At 39.9% G+C, this 13726-nt stretch overlaps 1 protein-coding gene across 1 annotated transcript in view; it reads left to right on the top strand.

Moving 5' to 3' along the window:
* The window catches only part of LOC121180893 (protein kinase C-binding protein NELL1-like), a 209276-nt gene that overhangs the window by 145288 nt on the left and 50262 nt on the right, over positions 1 to 13726 (top strand). Inside the window, exon 14 of the mRNA XM_041036577.1 lies at positions 13211 to 13333. Coding sequence (XP_040892511.1) covers positions 13211 to 13333 — 123 coding nt within the window. The remainder of the gene's footprint in view (positions 1 to 13210; positions 13334 to 13726) is intronic.

Here is a 13726-nt window from a genome sequence, read left to right as displayed (position 1 = left end):
AAGAAGCACATTTATTCAGGGACCAAACTGGCTGTTTGGATTGAATACAGTGAGTGAAATTAGCTTCAGCGAATTGGTAGAGCTATGATACCCGGAGGAAAACAAATGAATAATCGTCCATATGGAGTACCACACATTTCATGTCTGTGGATGCTGAAATGTGGTCAAATATAGAGTTTCCAGATATGTACTAGATATAAGTAAGGGTAAGCAACACTACCTGCTCAGCTGCTGCTCAGGGGTTAATGAAAGTATAGGGTGAGATCAATACCTGTCCTCTGTCAGAGGTAAGGAAGTCACCTGCATTGTGACAATGAGGTAATACTGCATGAGCAGTATTACAATGTGAGCATCTCCTTCCTCAGAGGAATAAAATGTCACCAATGGGACGTTTACACAACTCATCATGTATGAGCCTCAGCCCTGTCTCTGCCTCCTGCCTGGTGGAGGAGCCTGTCCTTTGTGAAGACAGCGCCCTGTAAACAATGTGAGGCTGTGATAATTGTGGTTCCGCTCGATTTCACCTCTATGGAAGCAGGGAAGCAGCTCCTGGGAAACAAGGGATGGACCGACGGAAGAAGAGAGGTGACAGAAAGCGCGAGGTTCTATACCTCACATTCTCAAGATGCCACAGGGCTGTCGTCAGATACATGTTTATGCAGCCCAGATCGGTTCGTAGTTCACTCTTAGTCTGTATCCTGTTCAAAATAACATTTACAGGACGTTTGATGTGAAACTCATCTTGTGTACATTATTGCACAGAGATCACCAGTCCATTAAATAATGTAAGATGGGCTATGATGTCTTTCCCTTTTGGACTTTTTTTCCCCCATTTTTTGTGCCCAGTGATGCATATTCCCAAACAAATTTTCCCTCTGCAAAAAAACAAAACAGTTGTCACACAATCCACAGGTCTGCTGATGTTGTGGTGCCTTAGGCCAATTTCCTGCTTTGTAGTCCAAGTCCTGACTTTCTCTTCTGGTGTTTGTCAAACCTCCTATCAGCGCTCCAGTTGACAAACCAATTTTTTCTTCTTTTAATTAAAAAAAAAACAAACAAACAAAAAAAACCTAAAATGCATCACTTCAGAGCAAATCATCACACCACCACAAAAATCAGAAGTGATGCTTTTCCCGGTGCAGCTTTCAAAGCGACATGCTATTCTACTCCACTCTGCTCTACACTGAGGCTACATTCCACTCTATGTTCTATTCTGCTAGGTCCAAGTGAACAGAAACTCAATAATTACAGTCAAACAAATCTAAAAAAGCACCCAGTGGAGTTCAGGCTTGACTCGTTTTGTTTACGCTGCGCTACTGTAATTTTTGTCTGTGAGATCAAATAGCTCCAGCTGGTCAGCAACAACAGATCTTAGTCTTTCCTCAGTTTTTGTTATTGATGGTTCACACATAAGGTGCATACAAAATGCTTCATCCTACATAAATCAATTAGAAAAATGCCCCCGACTGCTAAAAGTGTGATCGAAACCTTCCTGTCTATCAGGAGGTGTTTCCTTGTAAAGACCTTCCAGACGGTGAGCTTTGAGGAATGAAAACACTTTCCTGGCTACAAAGCAAAAACACGCGGTTTATAAATTTATAAAATATTCATTTTCAGAATATCTTTTTGAAAATATTTTTTTATCAGCGTGTTGAGCTTTGACTCCAGTTTGCTAAAGTATATAAGATATCAACATTTACCCTCAGCCTGGTGCGGTGCAGGCAGAACTCAAGCTATTTCCCCTGTGAAGGTCATTATGATCTGTGACTTCATGTGTTGGTGGATAATAGTTGTCTGCCACAGGTAGCTGTAAAAATAGTTGTGTGACTCCCACTGTGTATATTATCTTATGATCTCTGGGTGTTAGAGAAAATGTTTCTGCATAAAGGAGACACTGATAAGACTCACAGTTACAGATTAAACAGCTGGAATGAGAGATTTAACGTCCTTCCTTCCCCTCGGCTCCAGGCTGTAAGTAAACTCCTAGTAAGTGTAAGTAAACTAGAAGCTGTAGCTTTGCCCACTGCATATCGCATAACTGGGACACATTAAATCTCAAAGTATGATTCATCTTAGCTCCAGACACTGTAGTGTATAGATTGTAGAGACGTAGAGATTTGGGAAATGTGGCAGAAATGACACAGATTAAGGCAAGAAGGGCGAGCCTCCTGCACCTCTTCAAAAACTTCAACTTGACAAACTGTAGAAACATCTTATATTGATAGCTGTCAGAACTGATCATAAAGGATGACACTTAACTGTGAAATATCCTGCCCTGATATTTATATTCCTCCACTCAAAAATGTGTTTTGGTCACTGGATGTTTGACCCTCACTGTGCAGAGTTTGACACGTAAACACTATTTTTAATTCATCTGTTGAAGGGGAAAATTTCCGTGCTGAACTAAAATATGATTTATTTTGGTTAGCACAGAGTGGTAGTAGTAGTAGTGGTAGTAGTAGTAGTAGTAGTAGTAGTAGTAGTTTGAAAGCCAATCCTGGTCCAAACGGTAATTTACACAACTGAGAAATGAAACAGAGAAACAAGGGAGGAGGTGTGGATGTCAGTTTAAAAATTTCTAACCTGGTAATTGAACTTTTTTATGGAAAAACCTTCAACAAACACAAATTATTATTGAAAAACAGAGTAATCTTATATATCTTCTAATGTCCCTGGAGGGGATCTTAATTTTAAGTGTTAAAAAAAAAGTATTTGTTGTTTTAACTTTTAAATATCAGTACTGATTTAAAAATCACATCAATCAAACTGTCATTAGTCTCTCCACCTGCGACTCCTTTGTATTTCCTTTAGCTGACATATACACATGGGGGTGTTTTAATTGTATTGATTGAACTGAACAGATTCAAGTGTTTAATTTCCTTGATTCAAGTGGCGCTGCCTTTGATCCTCTAGTGTATTTCTCTTCTATCCTCATCTGCACTCCACTGATCAATACTTGATTTAGTTATTTTCTTATCAGCGTGCTATTCACAGACAATATGCTCGGGCTCTGCTGTATCGCTGACCAAAAGAAGCTGCCATTAATTTCATGCATCAGTTGCTACATATATTCTCCAAAATTCTAGCATTGGGAAAGGCCGCACACCCCCCAAGACACAATATATGTTTAATGAAAATTTAATCAAATCCATTTCCAATTATGCATGTAATGAATGTGGAGCTCAGGTGTGACGAGCCTGGAAACCTTGGCAACCCTCCCTGTATACATTAACTCTTCAAAAATGGAGGTCACGCTGTCAGGCTGGCTCAGCACCAGACAATTTAATAAGCCCATCAAACACAGTTTGGGAAGGAGTCAGATAAGTTTTCCTCAGTCCTCACTTTGACTCTGAGACGCTGATGTTTATATTTAGCTTCCCCACAAAGGGTTGAATGTTAGGAGTGTTTCTTCCTGCTCGTCAGCAGACTGTACAGCCATCTTGACTGATACCTTTCCTCACATTACGCCACTTCTTTAAAGCTTTGTGTCGCCGTCTTTGATGCACTGTCTTCCTGTTCCCCTGGCTGAATACACATGGGGACATGTGGAATAATAATGGGATGAATGTTTACTGACAGAGCACATTAATGGAACATGCTTTCATTAATGTGAATTGCAGCCTAAGCATCTTTATGGCCTTGAGCCGTATATTTCATTGGGTAGTAAATGAATTGCATTATCTCGCTGGTTCTGTGCTGCTGAATACAAAGGCTGTGAACTCGTTGGTGAGGAGTCTATAAAGCAAACCGAAGCTAAGGCAGCAGCAGTAATTTATGATGTAAATGAACATATTTGGAGCATAATGAGAGGCACTTGTTTTAAAGTGCTGGGTCTTTAGTGCTTCATGTTATTAGTAGCATGTCACTGTCACACACACATGCTCCCTCAGCAGATTTCTCCTCTGCTGCCGCTTATTCTGCTTCCTCTGCCCTTTTTCATTGCAAAAATATATTTACATTGTTAAAAGTAATGTAAATGGTAAGAGTATATAAGGAATTGTAAAATCTATACTCACACTGCTTGTTCAGACGTTAGAGCAAGAAACTCCTAATCCTTATAAATAAGGTCCCATTACCTGTGAATGTGTGTGTTTTGGCGCCCTGGGTGAATGAGAAGCATTAAGCACTGTGGTGTAAAAGTGTTACATAAATGTAGTCTATTTACCAGTGGGAAAAAAAACACTCGAAAGAGCCAAAAGGAAAAAAGAAAACAGAAAATTGTAAATGATGATGAGGAAACTGGTTTTAGTTGCTTATTCTTGTTTAATTTCTTGTTTAGTTGGTGGAGCATCTTAGAGCTGAAAGGCAACACCTACTTCTAGAAATTATGTTTATATACAGCTGATCTGCAGTAGCTCATATGTTTACGTTTTCATTCAGTGATTACGTTTCCACCACAATGTAATTGGTAAAAATTTAATTGTACATAAACTAATTTGTAGGAGACAAGGTTGTAAAGGAGAGTGAGTACAGGACTTACATTCATCACCACTACACAGATGTTTCTCCACATCTGCTGGATGTTATTTTCCTGTGAATCATTACCTTCCCCACAAAGCTAACATTATCCCCTTTTTAAAATATTAATAGGAAATAGAAATACATATTAATTATCATTTTATTTTGGGGAATTGTGGAAATTTTCTTAAATATTAGTTTAACATCTAGATAGAAATATATCTTATGCATATGTGCCTTACTTTAGTGCCTTAGTTCAGTGATGATATAAATTATGATGTAAAAAACAAGAGACGAAGTGAAATAAAAGTACATCTGCACTGTAAAAGGACAGATAAAATAGCAGTCTTAAAAAGTCATCAGAAGACATAAAGGTTCTTAACTCCAGACTGCCCTGTCCAAGGAGCCCTTTAAGCTCTGTTTTGTCTTAATAAAATCTTAATAATGATTTTTTTTTTTCTTAGCATGCTGTAGTACTGAGAAGCAGCTCTGAGATGGAATTAATTGACCTTCGGGTCATAAGAAAACTGCTTTTTGAACTCCAGGTGGATTACTGCAGGAAAATCAGAAGTTTTCTCCAACTAATTTTATGGAAATCCATGTCCTCCGAGCTAAATGCTATGACAGGGAGTCAATATTTTTCCCCTGTGACACAGCACAGATCTCTGAGTTCACATCACGTCAAGGTGAGCAGCGAGGCAGAGGCAGAAAGTGAGCATGACGACTTTATGTTGACAAAAAAAAAAAAAAAGATGGAAAAAACCCTTGAAAAATCCTGCGGTGCTCTGTTCTTTTTTTATGGGCTTGTCACTGGTCATTAAATTTCACATTAGTGAAGTGTTCTGCTTGACATTATTGAATGAGACGACGGTGGGCGCTTAAAAGATGAGGACGTGTTTTAGATATTTATTATGCAAAGTAAAAGTAAATCATGAGGAGTTGGTTTTACGTGTAGATCCCCTAATACACACAGTGTCTGTCACTTTTAAGCTAAGTTTTAGAGACCATTTAGAAAAAAGGCTCTGAGCACCGAAAAAGGAACAGATGACAGGTGAAACCCGAGGAAAAAAAAAAAAAATCAGCAGAAGTTATTTCTGTGACACGAACAACTCTGACTTCAGTTTAGTTTCTCCGTGACATGTTGGCAATCCAGTTTGAGTAAAATATCTGTAATCAGAGAAAGTAACAAAAAACCAAAAGACATGTAAAAATAGGCATCAAACAGAGAGGGTATAAAAAGATGTGTGGAGACACTGCTGCTGCAGTATTCACTCCTGGAAGAGGAGGATGGTGATGTGGTGAGAAGAAGTTTTAAAGGCTCTGGACAGATGCTGCTCAGTCAGATAACTGGGTCACAGCAGCACACTCACATCAGTTACTTTAGTTAGTTGATGCACACAAAGGAGATTTCATTATTAAACTGTACATCACAATACACACATCATTAAATCTAAATCTGGACTGCATTCAGTAGGTTATACCGCAATAATTAGTTGTTTACTTGTCCAACAAAAATAATCAACTGCTGCGTCAATCCAAAGTCCTTTGTGTAGTTTCAGAGATTTCCACTGTGAAAATTACACAGGTTAGGTTTCAGAAAGAAAAGGACATAGACTATGTAGCCACTTGGGTTTATCTCTAATAAATTAATTACAGTAATCACAGAAGTACTTAATTAGTCTCTTATGGAAAACTTAAACATAGCAGGATAAGACAGGACATTCAAGACAAAGTATGATGGAGGGTTACACACTCTGTGTCTAAGCTGAAAAGTGTCCATGACAATTTCATAAAAGCTCGAGTATATAAATTCACATGTCTTGTTTTGTCTGACGAAGAGTTGGCATTCAGTTTGCTGCCATGGAAGACTATGAAAACAAGCAAATACTTAGATTCGAGCAGCTGTCAAATTAAAAGATGTAAAACTGGAGGAAGATCTATGGAAGATCACGTCTGGCTGTAATGTAGCTGATAACAGCTTCTTTCATAACAGCAACAAAATATTCAGTAGTCCTTCAATATTTTGAATGAGTGAGGTTTCTCAACAGTCAGAACAGAAAACCCCTGCTGTGTCTAATAATAGGCATTAATAATAGCCTGTAGTGACGTGAATAAAGGGAATTTGGTTGTGTTACACTAATTACAATCCCAGTCGTGTCTTTTCTTTTTTTAACGTAATGATTATCTCTCATGACACACTCTCAAACATTATAGTGCACTGCACAAAATGTCATAAATTATTAGTTTTATCCTCCACACTTCAACACAGATTACATTGAATTTCACACTGGGTCTGCGCTACTTGAGCTACACCATCAATATATTTACATTTGAATAAATATTTAATGCTTTGAGCTGCCTGTCTGATCCAGAACAAATTACAATGAGAACCACAGTCCAGGAAGCTTAAATTGTAAGATTGTTAGATTGTAGATGAGCAAGTAGAGGTGAAGAGCCATAAATCACAGACAGCAGAGGGAACGAATGCAGAGAAAGTTTGCTAAAGATGTACAACATTTTGCACTTATCAGCTTAGTGTACAAAGTCATTCCCTTTGTGTTACCTAGTGCACTACACTACTTCCTAAAAGTGGAGGAAGAATTACTCAAGACCCTTCTCTTAAGTAAAAGTACCAATAATGCAATATAAAAATATTTCATGACAAATAATTCAAACTTGAGGTGAGGTGATTAATAGGAGAGGAAAGGAGAAAAAGTTCTGCTACACAAATATTTATTCATTTTCTTCACTTTTCTCAGACCTTAATTGTTATAACTAAAATATTTGATCACTTTACCTGTCGGATGGTCACAAGACAAAAAGCCGAGAAACCGCTGCTTTGGTCTTTGACGTGATACTGTATTTCATAAGCTGACATGCTTTCTCTTATAAAATTTTTCTCTGAACAGGAACTACAGCTGTCATGTAAATGTGGTGGCGTGAATAGTACAAAGTTTCCCCCTGACATGTGGTGGGGAGGTTTAGGCAGCAGAAAATGGAAACACTCTAAATGCAGGATTGTGCTTAACTACAGCACTTGAGTAAATGGACGTTGTCACTGTCTGTGAAGGAATTTTCTTTCATTATGTCTATTTCACTTACTCTGTGCAATTCCGGGAATGTCTACCACACAGGTCACCCACATGTCACTTACCATAGGCCATAGTTCACTCTTTATCCCTAGCTGAAGTGTGAGTATGCATCTGCTCCGTTCCCTTCAGCAGTAACCATAGCAACCAAGGCTACAGTAGAAGCCTCCACAGATAAGAAGGCAGGGTCTCCAGCGGATGATGTAAACATCCAAGATAAACACCCAGCACCTACACTGTGAGTTAATGTTCAGGATTAGGTACCAGTGATGACCCCTGGGGTTGTCTGGGTGACCCTGAGCTTTGGGTCTTTATAATAATCTGTATCTCTTTTACTCTGCAGGTATCTGATTGCTGTATCTGAAACACCTGTGTCCCAGGTTACACAGGTCTTGGCTGCAGATTAACCACTCTCTCTGCTCTGCTTCACAGACACTGTGCGCCTCCACATGTCCAGGCCTAACACCCCGTCACTTTATAATTATCACTAATTAGATCAAACCCGGGCAGCGTGCTGTTGTTATCTCCAAGAGAGATACTGAGCTCACTACTGTCAATTTAATAATTTTCCAGTGACACAATCATTCATCACTGGGTTGGGTTATTGTATTGTGGGGGTAAAAAAATAAAAATAAAAACTCCCCCGGATACTCTAACTGGTTCATTTCATCAATCTCTGATCGTTAGTACATTCCATTAATTACTCTGCAAGATCTGTAATTTATTTTTCATTTCACCCACTAAAAAAAACATTATTATAGAAATACAAAGTCCATCAAATGTTGGAATATATAATAATAATTAAGCATTATTTTAAACTCGTGTTTTATCCAATAACTCACAATATCAAACAACCAGTCATATACATACTGGCTGATTTCAGTGTTTATTGTTGATTGTAAAATTCAGCATGGTCTTGCACCTACCCACTTGTCCCGAGTGCTTTTAATGTAGGAAGGTTCATCGAGTCCTCTGGCAGGAGCCTTGTAGCTGTTCTGAAGTGCAAGACAAAAATGTTGATGAGGCAGCTTTTAGCACTGATCTGTTGGCTTTGGGTCACATAGCAAATCAGGGATGAGTAAAGTTTAAGTTGATGCAGCCATTGTTGCCTATGCCAAGGTACAATGAATCTGAGACCTAAACACCAGCAGCAACTGTAGTTTCAGTCCCCGTCAGTGTCTCAATAAATACAGCATGTCCTGCCACAACACTGCTGTGCAGTCAGACACATTTTGGCAGCGCTCACAGCTTAATATCCAGTCCTTGTACATTTGGGAGTCAGGAGAAAATAGACTTGAAGCCCAGGATACGGGTGCATACACCACGTCTGAATCACAAGCTGTTATGAAGCCTAAATACACAAGAATGAACAGAAAAATCCAGCACGCTGTCGCCCTATCAATTACATTTCAGTCTGATATTGTGATGAATGCACTTCTCCAAAGGACTTTGTACAAGAATTTTATACAAACTTTGTAAGTTTTATTGTTGTACAAAAATGATGTTGGTTCACAGATAGCTGGGAACAGGTATTTACTGGTGAGCAAAGGTCAATAAACATGTTTTTCCTGGAAATATATTAATGTGACAAAACACTTTCCTCTTGTGGACAGTTATCCCCACTAAAAAAAACTAAATACACCAAACAACTGCGTTAACTTGGATCTTCAAGGTGCAATAACAATATACTTACTTTATACCAGTAATTTCCCTATTTTAATGGCTCAATAGCAATGACAAGTGCTAAGTAGTAAGTCTTGGGGGGGCGTGGATTGTGTGGGTGTCTCAAAGGGCACCTGCTATTTTGGTTCCCATGTGTGCAACAATGCAAAAAATGCGAAAAAGGCCAGGTGAAGCTGCATACCTGTAAATCAGAAAGTGTGGTGAATAATAATTACACTCTCCGTCAGTCACATCACTTGTCTCCTAGCTCAGAAACAGCTGTGACAATCACAGTGCACATAACGACAACAGCTCAAGAAGTGGAAAGACACTTCTCCAAGAAATCGTATTGTTGTGTGGATAGTGCAGAGCAGCACGACCTGGACACACAGCGCCGACAAATCTGTAGCCCAGTGTGAACCTGTCATCACACGGATTGCACTGGTCATTGCACCTCCACAAAAACCAGAGCCCTGAGTGTTTTTAGGAGGGATTTATCGCTCATTCACCTCAGCAGTCTTTCACTTATTCATTATCCATCAATTCAGCCACTGCATCTGTCTGTTTATGCCTCTCTAAAATTTCAAATTGGCCAGCGGACATTAAACAGCATTAATAAGCAGCTGTGGATGTCGGTGTTTTGATTGTGTGAGCTGTTGCTCTCAGCTCACAGCCATTAGCACGCTGAATATTTAATCGTGTAACTCTTCCTCTATTACTCTACCATTAATGTAGCCTGCTTTTCATATCCCTTCACATAAACTCTTACACATCCCACCAGCACTGTTGACATTCACCTCCACTTTATAGTTCAACACGGGGAGGAAATCCTTGGGAAGAGAAAAGCTAAATAATTTCTCCTAGTTGCTTCGGGCCTCCGTGAGCACCACTCATTAATTAAGGGAAATGTATTAGTCATGACTCCCACCAAAGCTTTTGCATATTAATGAAGGGTGTGTTTTAGTGAGTGTGTACCTCGTGAGCTGAGGCAGCCTCAGGCCAGGTCCTGCCTGCTAGTTAAAGACGCAGTTCATGGTCTGATATAAAAAGATACCTCAGCTGTGCAGATCTGTTGTAAATCCCCACAGCTGCATCATCAAAGGTTGTTTTTTTTTTATGTATTGTTTATAATCATTCAAAATCGTGTTAGATTCTAATTGAGGACGCGTTAACTGCATCTTAACCGCTTTGAGGAGCTCAGCAGCAAGACCTGAATCAATAAACACGTTGCTAAAAAAAGTTGTTCCCATATTTATAAGAAACAGAGAATAATTATTATTTCATGTTGTCATAATTATACTGTTTTTAAAAATGTATGAATCAGATTTCCCCTTTTCTCTAATAATGCATTACCACGTAAGCAGGGCTGTGGTGGCCTCAGGTCAATTCCAGAGCATCCTCATTAGGACCTTTCTCTGCCGGGCCCATTAGTGGAACATGTAGTATGTCGTGTGTAGGACACTTATGAATCACAATTAACCAGCGATGAAGAAATGTATTTTACGTGTCAGTCATCCCGGGAGCAGAGAGAAAGCGTGGGCCTTTTTCATCGAAGAAAATTTGACATGCCACAGTAGGAAAAGCACAGGTGTAACAAATAAAAAATAAATGATAGCTGAATTCCATTTAGCTGCATCAGATTCAGGGTCCTGTTATTGTGCATGGTGGCTCACTGTCACACTGTGATGGCTTACTGGGGGTCTTGAATAGAACAGAGCCATTGTTAATGACGTTAGTGACACCTGGGCTTTTGCTGCTGCGGGAGCTCAAAATGTCTGCTGTGAAAAAGGCCTATTGAAACCAGAAATCCATAGTATGGATTTTGTGTTTCATTGTAGAAACTATGAGCACCTCTCTGTGGTGGAAAATACAAGAGAAATTTAGGGGAGCATAGGTCGTGCAGGGGTAAAAGTTCACATCCATCGCTGCAGTTTGACTCCCTGTAACCACAGCTTGTTGCTGCACTAGTGATTGCTACCGGTTGGTCCTGCTGTCTTCAAAGTCAAGAGAAGAAATAGTGGGGACTTCTCACCCAATAAGTCCTCATTCACTGTTTGCATGCAGCTTAGATCTTACTTAAATTTCCTGCACATCTATGGATCCATTCACCTTATGTGTGAGCTGCAGACCTTCAGGGGCCCCAGGTTCAGTGTCTGTCAATTTGGTTTGTGGTAATTTGAGTAAACTGCAAATTTGTTTGGGAGTATGCACATTTATATTGCGTGAACTAACCTCATCTTTAAGCCCCAGGCTAAGATAAATTATTTGCTTATTTCATTTATTTCCAGTTGATATTGTTATTACACAGGGAAATCTAACTGACACACCACAAACCAGAAAATACTCCAGCACAAAGGTGCAGCTTGGTTTCTGAAGCTAAGCATTCATATATTGAGCAGAAGAAACGTGGAGAGGGAGTTTGAGAAGTTTCAATCTGCATTAACACAATAGTAATTCATTGTAAATCCAAAATAATTAATAGTAAATCCCAGCCACTTTGCAGGCTGCAGGTGGTGAGTATTTGATTCTCAAAACAAAAGTTTTCTGAGGAATATTCGTCAACATTTCTCCAAAGTCCTCAGCAGATGTATCCAGCCATCAAAGTCAAAGGAAAATCAATGACATGCAGCAAACGTCTGGGAAGCAAAGTTTAAGTTTTCCTGTATATTTACAGATTAACATTCCCGACTTACACTGTCAGGGCAATGAGATGGAATTATTGTTTACTGGAAGGTCTCCTATAGTGGTGGTTAATCACCCTGCCTGTAGTACTAAACTCCTCATTCCCTCTGGCCTCTAGCTAACAGCAACCTATAAAAGTCAAGAGAGCCGTTCATGGTACCCAGCAGAATTTAAAACACTGACCCTGAGCATGTACATGCATATAGCACTGTGTTCCCCCATGTTACTGGTGAATCAGCATTTCATGAATAAAACAGCACTGACCATATTTTCACACTGTTGGCCTTGCACTGTTTTGTATGGCATCGCTTTCTTAGTTTTATGGTGATTAAGTTTGTACAGCCATCATCATCACCACGGTAAACACTAGATAGATCTATCCTGAGTGATCTGGCCTGGTGCTTTAGTTGTATTCTCGACATTATTCATGTTTAGAATCTTTTATTCACTTTGCGAAATCAACAAGGACAGAAGTGTTCACCTTGTCTCACACTGAGATAAACAGCAGTGATCACAGCGAGCAGGTTTGCAGTAGAGATTTCTTTGCTAGTTGTGCAGCTGGCAAGAGGAAGATAACTGAGCCTTTTGTCTTTACAATCTACAATCTCTACTGGCTTTATTAATTTGTAGTAGAATGCACAATCAGCCAATGCCGACCAATCACAGTTCTTGGGATTCTTAAGAGCAACAGGCCCACACTTTTCAGGTAGCATCCTGGAGTCCATATTTAACCATTTACTGATAATCATTTTCATTTAGCAGATGTAAATTCTCTGGAGTTAGTGGTCTGTAAGCGTTTAGAAAGCTCAACTTGTTTATGTGATTTTGTGAATGTTAAGTGTTGATATATTTCTTGATGTTGTGTCTCACTAGTCACTAGTGTTTAAGCCAGCATCATTAGGCTAATTGATGCTGATACTGAGCAATCAGTAAGCACACCTGGCATGCCTCAGCTGTTGCTACTGACACGCTGATGGTGGTTTTTAAAGTAAAACTGGGGCAGAAAAGGCAGCTACGCCTTTGTTGTCGTTTTGAAGTAACCTCCATTTTGCAGAATCCTCTTCACGTCCATTTTCAGTGTGCCAAGCAGAACTGGTGTTTGGAAAAATGGATGTTCAGAAAGCTGGCTGTCGACAGAAGAAAAGTTCAGCTGTAGTCTCAAATTCTCAGCCAATTAGCTTGTTAACTGTCCTGCCATCAGTGGAGCCCAAAAGGATTTTTTTTTTTCTAATGACCTCTCCATCTTTCACACACCAAACACACAGATACACACAGTGATTCTAACTGTGGAATCTCTCCCCTCTCCGTCTCTCCCTCAGAGCATGACGAGTGCGCCAGCGGCCAAAATTTGTGTGATGAGAACGCCATCTGCACCAACACCATCAGAGGACACCTGTGTACCTGCAAGCCGGGCTACGTGGGCAACGGCACCATCTGCAGAGGTAAGTTCCTGCCCTGGAACAGCCCTCCAGGCACAAAAAAGACACACAGATACAGACTCAAACCTTCCACGTCCTCTGATGGCGCCTGACTCTCTGCTCCGTAACATCATGGTTCACTCCTCCCTCACATCACCTAACTAGGCAGCAGCTGCCACAGAGATGATGAAAATTAATTCTGGACCAGTTTCAGCCTGTTTTTTTTCCATGTGTGCCTCCTTTCCCTCACTGCTCATCCTGCTCCCTGTTGACCTATTGCCCCGCCCAGGCGCCTCACCCGGCTAGACCTACGGTATCATACAGATGGAGGGAGGAAATGCGAAACATTCTCATGCAGTGTGTGTGCTTGTGTGTGTTGCACAAACAGCACCGATAGTTGTGACAAGATGTTATAAA

This window comes from Toxotes jaculatrix, chromosome 1, assembly GCF_017976425.1.
Source record: "Toxotes jaculatrix isolate fToxJac2 chromosome 1, fToxJac2.pri, whole genome shotgun sequence".
Lineage (NCBI taxonomy): Eukaryota > Metazoa > Chordata > Actinopteri > Toxotidae > Toxotes > Toxotes jaculatrix.
This window is presented reverse-complemented; position numbering and strand designations above follow the sequence as displayed.